This window comes from Peromyscus eremicus, chromosome 18 (assembly GCF_949786415.1).
Source record: "Peromyscus eremicus chromosome 18, PerEre_H2_v1, whole genome shotgun sequence".
Classification (NCBI taxonomy): domain Eukaryota; kingdom Metazoa; phylum Chordata; class Mammalia; order Rodentia; family Cricetidae; genus Peromyscus; species Peromyscus eremicus.
Genome location: NC_081434.1, coordinates 2,430,167 through 2,443,073, shown reverse-complemented (window position 1 = coordinate 2,443,073; position 12,907 = coordinate 2,430,167). Strand labels below are relative to the sequence as shown.

General features: G+C 47.2%; 1 protein-coding gene across 1 annotated transcript; it reads left to right on the top strand.

Moving 5' to 3' along the window:
- The first annotated feature begins 2,069 nt into the window (after positions 1–2,069).
- Positions 2,070–8,373, top strand: LOC131895120 (retinol dehydrogenase 16-like). The gene is made up of 4 exons (XM_059245539.1): positions 2,070–2,382; positions 6,057–6,318; positions 7,543–7,706; positions 8,156–8,373. The coding sequence occupies exons 1-4, from the start codon at positions 2,070–2,072 to the stop codon at positions 8,371–8,373; spliced, it is 957 nt and encodes a 318-aa protein (XP_059101522.1).
- The last annotated feature ends 4,534 nt before the right edge of the window (positions 8,374–12,907 follow it).

The following is a 12,907-nucleotide window of genomic DNA, read 5'->3' as shown; positions in this document are numbered from 1 at the left end:
GTGGATAATGGAAAGGTCAGGGCTGAAGACTGGCAAGTACCCAGCGTCAGCTTCTAGAAGTTTACTGAGCGAGAGGCCAAGTGTGGCCTCAAGAGCTACTTTGCCCTCAGGCTCCCCAAAGAATGGGCCCCACCCCCACATCCTCGGCTCTTTGGACACCTACTTCTGGAGGTGACTCAGCACTGGGAATCCTGGGAAGTCTCCTCAGGCCACCTGTGGGTTTGAAGTGGTCTGGAAAGGGGCCTGGGAGGAGGAATGGCCGTTGCACCCTTCCACAAGGTTAGGGACAGCGGTTTACTTACTCTCTCTGCCTTCCTCAGCAGGAAATGGGGAGGTACAACTCCAGCAAAGGAAGAGGAAACTTAGAAAGATAAGAGGCCCACAGGGCACCAGATACCAGCTCCCGCTCCAACCGTGATACCGCCCAGAGATCTCCCAGCATGCTCTGCCTTTGCGCCCTCTTCCTTTCCCATGCTCCCCTCCCCCAGCTGTTCTGTGGATGTGGTGACAGCCTCTCGCTGACTCCAGAGCTTTTGGGTTCCAGCTTACAGAATTTTCTCTGGCTTCTCCAGTGTTTCCTGTGGCCTTTAATTTCTGTTTCTGCCATTTTGCAAAGGAGGTAGAATCTTAGACTCCCCAAAAAGTAAGAGCTGGGGGGACTTGCTGAGGTCATCTGGATTCTTACTCATTATAAAGATGAAGAAAATGAAGGCATTAGGGAATCCCATATTGTCAGACAAGGTAGAAGTAGAAAGCCATGTGTCTCAACTTCATTATCTATTCACCTCTGCTGGATGTTGGATGTGGGCAGCTACAAACACAGAATGGTTGTCAGATCTTGTCCTGGGGGGGTCTCTAAGCCCACCAAAGCTTTACTGTTTGGCCCACTCAGAACACCATAGTGTTCCTTCGGGCAAATGAAGCCATGCTAGGTTTAAGATGGAGTTCCTACAAAGCTTCCATTTTTCTCCGAGAAAGACAACTGTTATTGAGCTATTTGGAGCTTCAAGGGAAGATGTTCCAGAGGTGTGGCCCCTCCTGGAGCCCTTTTAGGAAAGAGGCCAGATCTAGCCCAGTAGATCTGAGCGGTAGGGTCATAATGTGTGGGCGCCATGAGGAAAAGGCCTCACTTCCCTGCTTTGCTGTCTTGACTCTACTGAAATGAGGCCTCGCCAGGTAGCTTAGGCTGGTCTCAAACTTGCAATCATCCTGCCTATGCCTGATAAGTGCCAGAATTACAGACCCATGCTACTATATCCAGTTTAGTTCTAGATCGTTGATGGCTGACAGGAAGAAGGACATCCTTTTAGATGTGGGTTCCTGTCCCTGGCTTAGAAGGATGTTGTAGCCTTGAGGGCTAGACACTGATTTGAATAATCATGTGTAGCTCAGATCTTTACCAGCTTTGGAATATGAAGAATGCCTGGGCACAGGTGAGTACGCCCTTACAATGGAGAGAGATTGGTGGCAGATTCCAAGTTAACATCTGTGTTAAGACTGAAGTGCCTAGAGATGGCCAGCAGGGAAGAATGGCTCTTCCCAGACTCTGGTTTCTTGTCCCAGAAAAGAAGATTTAGTGTTGTAGGACTTGCTGACACAAGAGAGCGATAAGGCCGGTTTGATCCTTACACACTGGGCCAGAAAGTGGTGGGAGAAATGGGTAAGGCGAACATGGTTTCGTCTCTAGTGGAAGGTGCCTGTTTTATTTTGAGCTGAAGACAGAGAGTCAGTTGGGCACATCTCTAGAGCCAGGAACCAGATGTAGAGCTCCATACAGTACTCTAGAGTTTGGGAGTGAGGCTTGCTGTGAAATTAAGCCAGATCTATGGTGGCAAGTAGGGAAATACCAAAGTCCATTGTAGATCAGCTGAGCAAACAGGTGGAAGATCATAGAAGTGAGGCATGAATAAATATTAAGACAGGCAGAGGACAGGGAACAGCATGTGAAATCTCTGCTAGAAGCCTGCATTCCTTCATGGATCCTGAGTTCTCTGTGTCTACTTTGTCCTCTATGATAGAGGCCAGGCTCACTTTAGCACAGAGTGTATGAGCCTGTCCTTTTCAAAGCCATGTGGCTCTACCTGGTGGTTCTCCTGGGCCTGTGGAACCTCCTGCGCTTGTTCAGAGAGAGGAAGGTGGTGAGCCATCTCCAAGACAAGCATGTCTTCATCACGGGCTGTGACTCGGGCTTTGGGAACCTGCTGGCCAGACAGCTGGACAGGAGAGGCATGAGGGTGCTGGCTGCATGTCTGACGGAAAACGGAGCTGAGGAACTGAGAAGGAAGACATCAAACAGGCTGGAGACAGTGATCCTCGATGTCACCAAGACAGAGAGTATTGTGGCAGCCACTCAGTGGGTGAAGGAGCGTGTTGGGAACAGAGGTACCACTGAGATTCCTGTGTGTGTGTTGGTTTGTGTCTCTGTGTGAAGGGGTCTCCCATTCTCACTCCCTGGAAAGATTCCTGAAGGGGGTTGGGGGACTTGAAGTACCAGCAGCTTCCTGCCCTCCCCTGAACATCACCTGATGTTTCTCTCCAGTCCTTACCTGCTGTCTCCCAAGCTCTCTGGTCTTGGTAAGAAGGTGCCCTGGGGAGGATTCACCTCATCACCTTCCTGTCTGTGCTCTGTCATCTCTTCTATGCAGAAAACCTAGACTGCTGGATGCTGGGTGCCAGCTTAGAGCAGGGTCCCTTTCCAGAGCAGAGGATGAACTTGGCCCTGGGCTGTGTGTGCAGGGTATCTGGGGCCGTGCTGGAGGGGATCTACTTGTCGCCTGCCATCCTCTATGCAGGGAGACAAGATGATTCCTGTGTGCAGAGCAGGCCATGACAAGCTTAAGGACTGACTGGGAAAGTAAGATACCAGGAAGGGTAACTCTTCTTTCATCAAGCTGGTAGTGTTAACTAATGGGCCAGAAGAGCAACCTTGGTTTATAAGAAATCTAAGAATAAGTTGAAAACATGGTGATTGTTCAAAACAGTGGAACATGTAAAGCCACAACAATTAAGCTGTAATTCAGCACCTAGTGGATAAAAAACTATTAACATTTTAATCTGTATGCATTAAAATAAATGCTTTCTTTTCACTTAAAAAAAGGTGAACAATTTTTACCACCTCAACAACATTTCTTTGAGTGATAATATTTTCTAACTTCGCAGACTAGATTTCTCTGTGTAGCCATGAATATCCTAGAACTCAATTTGTAGACCAGGCTGTCCTCAGACTCAGAGATCCACCTGCCTCTGCCGTCTCCTGAGTGCCTGGATTGAAGGTGAGTGCCACTACACACACATCTGGCCAGACTTTTTCCATACAATATATCTTCATCATGTCTGCTTTTCCCCAATACTCCTACATTCCTACTCACCCAAGTCCATATTGGGTTCTGTCTCTCTCCCTAATCAAAATTAAAACAAAAACAAAATAAAAACCCAAAATGAAAGTCAAAACAAATGAACAGAAAACAAAGAAGAAAAACAAATGTAGAACAAAACATCATGACCCCCTCCCCCACTTCCAAAAAATAATACATGGAGTTCATTTTGTGTTAGCCAACTACCGGGCATGAGGCTCCAATGTCACTACAGTAACTACTGTTACTCCTTTTGCCAGCAGGTATCACTTACAAATTGCTTCTTGGTTAGAGGTTAGACTGTGTGTCCACTTCCCCTTCTCAGTGCTGAGCAAGGTCTGGAACCCGAGCAGGTCTTATGTGTGCCGCCATAACCTCTGTCAGTTCATGTGTGCCTCATCCTGTTGTGTCCAGAAGACAGTTAATTGAAGTCTTCCACCACCTCTGGGTCTAAAAATCTTCCCACTGCTTCATCTTTATGGATCCCTGAGCCTTGAGGGGAAGGCTTTGATAAAAATTCCCCTTTTAGGACTGAGTGTTCCAAAGTCTGTCACTCTCTGCACATTGTCCATTCGTGTGACTCTGTGTTCATTCTCATCTATTGCAAGACCAAAGTCTTCTGATGAGTTTTGTGCAAGGCACTGGTCCATGAGTGTAGTGATATGTATTAAGAGTCATTTTACTGTACATTCTTTGAGCACAATAATATTCTTAGGTTTTCCCAAGGCCCATGACCTATCTGGTCTGATGTTTCTGACTCCTATGCAGAGTCAGGTGCGGCTCCATCTCACAGAGTGGCCTTCAATCTAAGTGCTAGTTACTCCCAGGGCATTTGTGCCTCTACTGCGCAGTAGATCTTACAGGCAGATCACAGGTGTAGGTCACAGGGTTTGCAGCTGGGTGATCCTGGTGATTGCCTTTCTCCTCTGGGAGTGTACAGAGGGTCTTCTGGAAACTTGATGGCTAATCAGTAGGAGTGAAGCTGTTAGCTGGACACCTGATCAACCTCTCCCTACTCGATGACATAAGTAACTATCATCTTCAGCAATATGTCCTTACTATCAGGTGGGGAGAACAATGAGTGGCCTTGGCCATAGCCTGTGATGGGGGTTGGGAGTGCGGCTCCATGGAGAACTTTTGACCAATGACTCAACGGGATGTAACCCATTACTGGCACTGCAGGTTATATTTGGTGGCATAAGATGTCTAGGTTGGGGATCATCTCCCCATCCTATGGTGACTCCATTTAAATCCTTTCATATATGTATGTATTTTAGGAAGTCTCTATAGAAGTAGATTTCCATAGAGCTTCACAAAACAAAACAAGACAAAAAACTTGATAATAGAGTATGGGTCTCCAGAGGAGCAACACATGCATTTGAGCCTAGGATCCATATGACTTACTGAGCAATTTTTTGAAATGAGCAAATGCCATGCTTAATGTCAATCAACCACTCTCCAATACACCTTGCACAGAAATGGACAGTGTGGATATGGTGTTAATTGTAAGCTTTCCTGAGTGGGTACTTGGGGATCCAGGACTTAAAGACCAAAGAGGATGAGGAAGGGGAGCCTGTACATGAGGGTCAAGAAAGGGTGCCATTTTCTGAGGTCGGGGGTGGAGCCTCAGTGCTGTTGGTGATCAGCAATCATTGTCACCTCCTTCATCCTGTCCCTGGGTTTTGCAAGCATCTGAGGAGAGCTGCTCAACATTGATGCTAGACCTTGCAAGACCGGCTTCATCAGAGCCATAAACACAGCACTGCTTTCCAAACTCTTTGCTCAATTCTACAGCCATTTGTTTCTCAACCACTTCCACCCAGACATTAATTTAGTCTTTTCTTGCTATTCTCCTTTGTGCTTTGCCCTATTACCTCTCTCACCAATCCTTCCTTGTAACTGTCTTCTTTTGCCACTAGAACAAAAAGGCAGCAGTATGTCTTAGTCAGTATTCTATTTCTGTGGAGGGACACCACGACCATGGCAATTCTTATAAAGGAAAGCTTTTAACTGGTGCTTGCTTCTAGTTACAGAGGTTTAGTCCATTATCAGCATGGTGTGAAGCCTGGGGACACACAGGCAGACATGGTGCAGGAGAAGGAGCTGGGAGTTCTACATCCAGATCAGTTCTACATGTATCCTTCCAGACAGCAGGAAGAGTGAGACTCTGGTCTGGCTGGAGCTTTTGAAACCCCAGGGCCCATCCAGTGACACACTGCCTGCAAAAAGAACACACACACTCCAACAAGGCCACACCCCCTAATCCTTCTCATGTAGTGCTTTTCTTCAATAACCAAGCTTTCAAATCTATGAGCCTGAGGGTCACATTCCTATCTAAACCTCCACAAGTAAAAGAATAAAACATCTTCAAGGATGGGAATAATTTGTAAAACACAATCATAGTTTCACGGTCTCTAGGTAAACATAGGCACATTATATCTTCAACATCCATTCTTAAAGCTAGCAAGTGAGAAGTTTCTACCCAGGTAGGGATCTGGGCCATGAAGACCTAAAGGAGGGAGGTGTCCATGCTGTGAGCCTAGACCTCTGGGATGGGTCCCCAGCCCTGGTGATGCCATGCTGTTCCTCACTGCATCCTACTCCAGTACACACATGTCTAAGTGGGCTTACCTTGTTGAATATGCATTTCACCCATAACTATACCTGTACTGTGTGACTCTCTCTTCTTCCCACTGTCCCCAGGACTTTGGGGCCTGGTCAACAACGCTGGCATCTGCATCCACTTAGGTCCCAGTGAGTGGCTGACCAAAGAGGACTTTGCAAAGGTACTGGATGTGAACCTGTTGGGAATGATTGAGGTGACTCTGAACATGCTGCCCTTAGTGAGGAAGGCAAGAGGCCGTGTGGTCAACGTCTCCAGCATCATGGGTCGAGTGTCTTTCCCTAGTAATGCTGCTTACACCATCTCCAAGCATGGTGTAGAGGCCTTCTCGGACTCCCTCAGGTACTGCACAGGGACGTGGGTTCCAGAGGGAAGATTTGGAAGGGGATTTATTTAATCACAGTCTTTAGAATCCCATCATGGAGAGGACTCTCTCTGGTTGGGGGCTGTCTCACCTGCTCCTCATTGAATCATCCACTGGGAAGCACTTTTCCATGTCTCTAGCAGAGGGCAGGACAAGACCTGAGTGTAGTTCATCTTGTCCTGCCATGAAGGACAGAGGGCACTAGGAGACGTTATTGAGGTAAAATTGAGCTTTGGAGTATTTTGAGTCAAGAATTCAGACCCCTGAGCTCTATGATGCTAAACATGTTTTTGAGTGGAGCTGAACATCTCATTCAAATTGAGAGATAGGTATCAGGCCCCTGTAGAGTCCACAACCAACACGTTCCAGCAGACAGAAATGTTTGAACCTGACCTAAAGACCATGGCAACCGAGAGTGTGAGAGAGGAGACAGAGAACAACTGTGCCCTTCCCTTGAGTGGCCATGGCCCAGTCAGCTGTGCTGACCATGGTTGTCATCTGTTTGTGAGGGTCCTGTAGCAGGATTGGACTGCAGCAGAGTAAAGGTTAAACATGATAACCTGGAACCTGTATGTGTAGGTGGACTATCCTTGGGAAAAGTATAGACCAATTGTGGAAGGAGAATGGTCAGCAGGTGGGCTGATGTAGACTTGTGGATAGCCTAAGAGTGCTCAATGGTATGTTTTTCATGCTGTCAGCAAACAACCCATCCAAGGAATTGAATCAGGGGAGTCATTTGTGGCAGGTACATCACTGCTGGAGGGAACAGGGAGGCTGCGAATGTGAGCAAGTGGCAGGCAGGGGCTTCCTCTCTGAAGACACCTGCAGGAACAAAGTGAGAGATGTCCTGAGTGCTTCCTGGGACAGTGGGGTGGACTGAGACTTAGGAATGAGGTGGAGATGACTCAGGCAAGATGGTGACCCTTTGCATCTGCAGCACATGGAGAGAGGTCTTAATGGTGTCATAGAACAGAAGGCCTAGTTTTAGGCCAGTGAGCTATACACACCAAACACTTAGTGTGACATTCCAAAGCACAGAGGCAATGCCCTCACCACAGTTTCATCCCCATCTGCTGCACATCCCAGATCCACAACTGTGACCTCTCCTCACCACAGGCTCATGTTGCCATGTCACTGTACTCTTGTTGTGAGTTCTTTTACAGACAATCCTCTGAAGTTCTTGATGTCTGTCTGTCTTGTAGGAGGGAGCTCTCCTATTTTGGGGTGAAGGTGGCTGTTATAGAGCCTGGTTCCTTCAAGACTGCCTTGAGCAGTAGTGACAGGTTATCATCAAATATGAAGATGATGTGGGACCAGGCCAGCTCAGAGGTCAAAGAGATCTATGGCGAGAACTTCCTGGCATCAAGTAAGTGAGCTGTGAAGACCCAACAGAGTCTGGTCCTGAATCCTTAGTCTCCTGTTCATTTTGCCAGTACTAACCCATTGCTCTTACACTTCAAAGAAATTAGACCCATTTTCTTGTTGTGGGTGTGTATATTGTCAGAAAAAGAGTCTTGACAGTCAGAACATGGCTCTCCTTTTCATCTGAGCCTCTCATCATCATGAAGCTGTGAGTGAGGTCAGGGATGGGAGGAGGAGTTAGACAGCACTTCCCAGGAGCTGAGACAAAGAGGGCGAGTGTGCCCAGTTCTTCCTTGAAGCTGGGTCGTGGTCCCCCTGCGGACCTGGGACAGGCTAGGCTTGGGCATGGCTTCTGATGTGGGATCCTGGGGTCTACAGAACTTTCCTCTAACTTGGTCTAGAGCTGAAGTGGTGGAGGTCAACACCAGCTGAATCACTTCTCATTCTGCACAGATCTGTCAATGCTAAAGTCATTGGACCAAAAGTGTAATGAGGACCTCTCCTTGGTGACGGACTGCATGGAGCACGCGCTGACTTCCAGTCACCCTCGCACTCGATACTCAGCTGGTTGGGATGCCAAGCTCTTCTACCTCCCCATGAGCTATCTGCCTACCTTCCTTGTGGATGCCATGGTCTACTGCATCTCCTTGAAGCCTGACAAAGCTCTGTGAAGCCTACATCTGTTTCTGCAATTGGGGGTATGTGAGTGTAGTGTGAGGGAGCAGATCCTCAAGAGAAGGAAGATTTCTGGGATCAGTACAAACTTGTCATTGGCAGAGACATCCATAGGTATCTGATAGTCTTCCCTTGGTATGAACATGATGGTCATAGCTCCACTCTAGAAACTGCTATTTTTAAACAATGATTCCCATTTTGGGTGAAAATAGAAAGTAATCTTCTGTGTCTCAGGGTCATCCATTTTACTTATTTTATTTTTACAGATTTGTTTTTATTTATCTGCATGCTTGTGTGCCTGTATTCCATGTGTGTTAGAGGAACCATGGGGTCCAGGTCATTGCATCCTCCAGAACTGGAGTTACTGGCAGTCTTGAGCTACTCACTGTGGAGCTGGGAGCAAAGATTGTGTCCTCTAGATGAGAAGCAACCGCTCTACCAGCTGACCCTATGGCTAAACTCTTTATTTATATTTTTACTTAATTAGTTGGTTTGAGCACAATCTCGCAGTGTCACACAGGTACATCATGTCCTTCTGAAGCTCTAGCCTTGCTATTGTACATCTTACTTAGTTCTGAAGACCTGACAAGGGTCAGTGAGGGAATGTAGAAAGGACAGACATACAGACACATGAACAGAAAAGCTGGCGTCCAGTGGCCTGCGTGTGCCCTGATGGAGCCTCAGCTACTTCCACTTCAACCTGAACCCCCAGCATGTCTGTTATGGACAGCAAAGGGGAAGGGGCAGGCTACTCTCTGCAGGAGAACTGAAGGCAGCAGTTTCAGGCTGTAAACACCCAGGATGCTGCAATTGCTAGTTTTTTTCCTGACTGATTCACCATCCATAAACACCCACATTTGGACAAGAGGAAGAAGGCTTTGCCAATTCTGAGCCTGACCCATATAGGGAAAGGCTTTGCCAATTTGTCATGGGTCTGAGGCCTTGGTCCTTGTCAGGCTGGTGCCCAGGTCACCAGGACACACTCACTCAGGACTTCACCCACTCAAGGCCTTCTTCCCTACCATGTCTCTAGTGCTGGGAATATAAGGGTGTGCCACCAAGCCATGCTGTTTTTTTATATTTGATCTATACTTATAAACACTAATATTACATGTGATAATAGAATAGCATGTAAAGATTCAAGCACTTCATCATAAAACTCACAGCATCAGAACAGTGAAGGAACAGGGTGTCCAAGATGTAAAGGAGCTAAGAGTCTCCAAATGCTCCTGTATAGTTCATTCAGGTCAGCCCATGTTCTCCTTGCAAAGAGAACAAGACAGTGCATGGTGGGTCACTCCCGCAATGTTAGCATTCTGCAAGGTTGAACAGGAGAATCTTTGTGAGTGGAAGGCAGGCCTGAATCTGAAGCCTCATGGATTCACACTTTCTCTACAGCCACATGGACACACACACACACACACACACACACACACACGCGAAATCACCTTTTAGAAAAACCAATAGCATTTCTCTACTGTATAGTCTGTGAGGAAGCTGGTCAGGAGGGTTGCACCATCTGAGAAGTTCTTTTGGAGCATCAGGGAAGTATAAATGTACAAGTTGTTGCCCCCTATGCTGGGATCCACTAGGGGAAGGGGCAGGGCCAGCATCTAGGATAGATCTTTGGCTCTAAGCATGGGTAATGGTCAAGGGCTTCACGATGTGACTGAGCAAAGTGTAATTAGAAGCAAGTGTCCTGTAAAGTGGTTCACATCCAATGTGCTACATGCTTGGAGGATCCTGATTTCCTCCTCCTTCCACACTTCTTTGTTGGGTGAAGACAGGAGTCTACTCAGAGGGACATGTGTTCACTGGAGGAAAATGTACCTTCAGGCTCCCTTTGTTAAGGAAGTCCCAGTGTTCACTGTGTAGGGTACAGGCTGCTGACTCTAGGGTTTTGAGGTCCCGTTGGCTACTCAGAACCTTGAGAATCCCTTACTCTCTGTTGTCCCAATGAGCATCCTAGGGAAGTCCTGACAGCTGTTGCTGGAGCAGGACAAGGAGGAGGACATCGAGGAGCAGAAGCAGGAAAGCCACAAACAAGGGGAAGGTGGAGAAATAGCAGAAGAAAGGGGAGCTGGAGCCAAAGCAGGACCAGCTAGAGGAGGAGCAGGAGAGGCCGGAAGATGATCGGGTCCTCCTAGGAGGTTTCTCAGGTGCTGTGATACAACACCGACCAAAAGCAACCTGGAGAGAAAAGGCCTTATATGACTCATACTTCCAGGGCACAGTCCATGACTGAAGAAAGTCAAGGCAGGAACTCAAGGCTGGAGTCTAGAGGAAGGAGACTGAGACAGAGACCATGCAAGCCTCTTCTCACTGGTTTGCTCTCATGGCAGGCTCAGCTTTGCTTTTCACACACCTCAGGACCACATACCCAAGGGTGGCACCACCCGCTGTGGGACAGACCCTCCCACAGCCATCACTATTAAAGGAAAAGCCCATAGACATACCTGCAGGCCAATCAGATGAGGTGATTCCTCAGTTGAATTTCCTCTTCCCAGATGTCCTTAGCCTGTGTCTGGTTCATGAAAGTAACCAGCACAATTGACCCACTGACATTGTGACACACGATATATCAGTATTATACTACAACCTTTCCTTTTTGTTTTTTATTCTTAGATTTCATGTAAATATCACAATTTAAACACAAAATGTGACTTTGATGTCTCACATTCTCTAAAACATTAAAATCCCTTAAAAGTTCAAAGTCTTTTTAAAACATACACTGTGGGGTTCTGAAAAATCAAAACAATTAAATATTTTCTTGCTCCAAAGGGGAAGAAACACCCTGTATAAAAACAAGGACACTTAATCCAAATGAAATTCCAGCAGAGCAGATCTCAATGCTGTAGATCGATCTGACATCTGGGCTCACTCAGGATCTTCTGCCTCCAAACCCTCGAACCTCTCCAGATCTCCAGCTCTGCCGTCCTCAGTGCACACAGTTTGTCTCGTGTCTGACGTCTCAGGCCTGCTCCACTCCATTCCTGCTGCTGTCTTAGTCCCCCAGGGCTAGAATCTCAACTGTCCTGCTGTCTCCATGCTAGCTGGGGCTGCATATTCACCAGTGGTCTCTCCTGGTCTCTCCCAGTGCCCAGCCTCAGAAGATGGAAAGATCTCTCACACTTATTGGTTGGAAGGATTAACATAGTAAAAAAAAAAGACTATTTTACAAGAGCAGTGTACAGTTTCAATGCAATCTTCGTCAAAATCCTAACATCATTATTTTCAGACCTGGACGTGGGGGAGGTACACCTTTACAATGGAGAGCATGGACCTCACAGGAATGCCTTGGCGTTCATGGCGATGGATTCCAAGCTAAGACCTGTGATGAGACTGAAGTGCTAGAGCCAACCAGCAGGGGTGCCCGGCTCTTCCTAGATTCCAGTGTGCTTTAGAAAAAAAATGATTTAGTGTGTATGTGTGCCATGAGGGTGCAGGTCCCCAAAGAGGCTAGGAGTAGGGTTTGTGGTGGTTGTGAGCCATGCAGTGTGGGTGCCGGCAACTGAATTGGCTGCTCTGAAAGGACAGTAAGTGTTCTTAACTACTGAATCATCTCTCCAGCCACAGACACTGGTTTCTCTCCCCTTCATCTAAATCACGAAAGCCTGGGTTCTGTCTCTGCCCATTTCTTTAGCTCCCTGATCCCTCTTCTTTGTGACCCCTGCGAGATGTGGCATCCTGTACCCCATCCTAGAACTCCCCATGGACAGTCGTATGGGGTTCAGACTCTGGCCTTGCCTAAGTCTCCTGAAGGGAAATCCCTTCCCATTTGTCCTGCCGGGATGTACAGGGAACTAACACCTTTCCAGTAGGTGTGACTCAGGCTCTGGGTGCCTGGGGAGTTCAGTTATCTTGTCATCTCTGTGGTCCTTGTTCAACTGAGACTTTCCTATTTGAGCGTGTCTGAGGAGTCTGGAATCTACGTGTGTGCAAGAAAGACCCAGAGCAGGAAGGACAATGACGGCATCCGAGCCTGATGTCAGGGAACAAGGAAGTCTTAGTGCATGAGATGAGGACCAGCACCCGGGTGCTAACTGTAACCACCTGTAAAAAAATCAAAATCAAAAAGCAGATCATATACTTCCAACACATAACGGCATAGGATCTACATTACCATTTTAAAACTTAGGGAAGGGAGCATAGTGAGGAAATACTGTGCCAGAGCAAGACTGAAACCAGCTGGGCAAACTCCAAACTGCATCTCCACACTGATGTCAAACGTTCTTCAGGACCCCAACTCTGTTCAGCTTTGTTGACTGCAACCCACTTCTTTCTCTGGGACTGGTTCCAATCCCTGTTAGCACCTCTCCTCAGAAGGTATCCCATGACTCTGGCATGTCTAACATTTTAGATAATTAGAAAATTTCAACTGTCAAATATCTGGGATCCATTCATGATCTTCTCCAAAGGGCTTGTGGCAAGGAATCCTGATAAGTCTTAACAATAAAAACCCAGAGTCAGATATTGAGGGTGAAAGCTGAAAGATCAGAGAAGCAGAGCAGCCAGCCACCAGAGAGACTT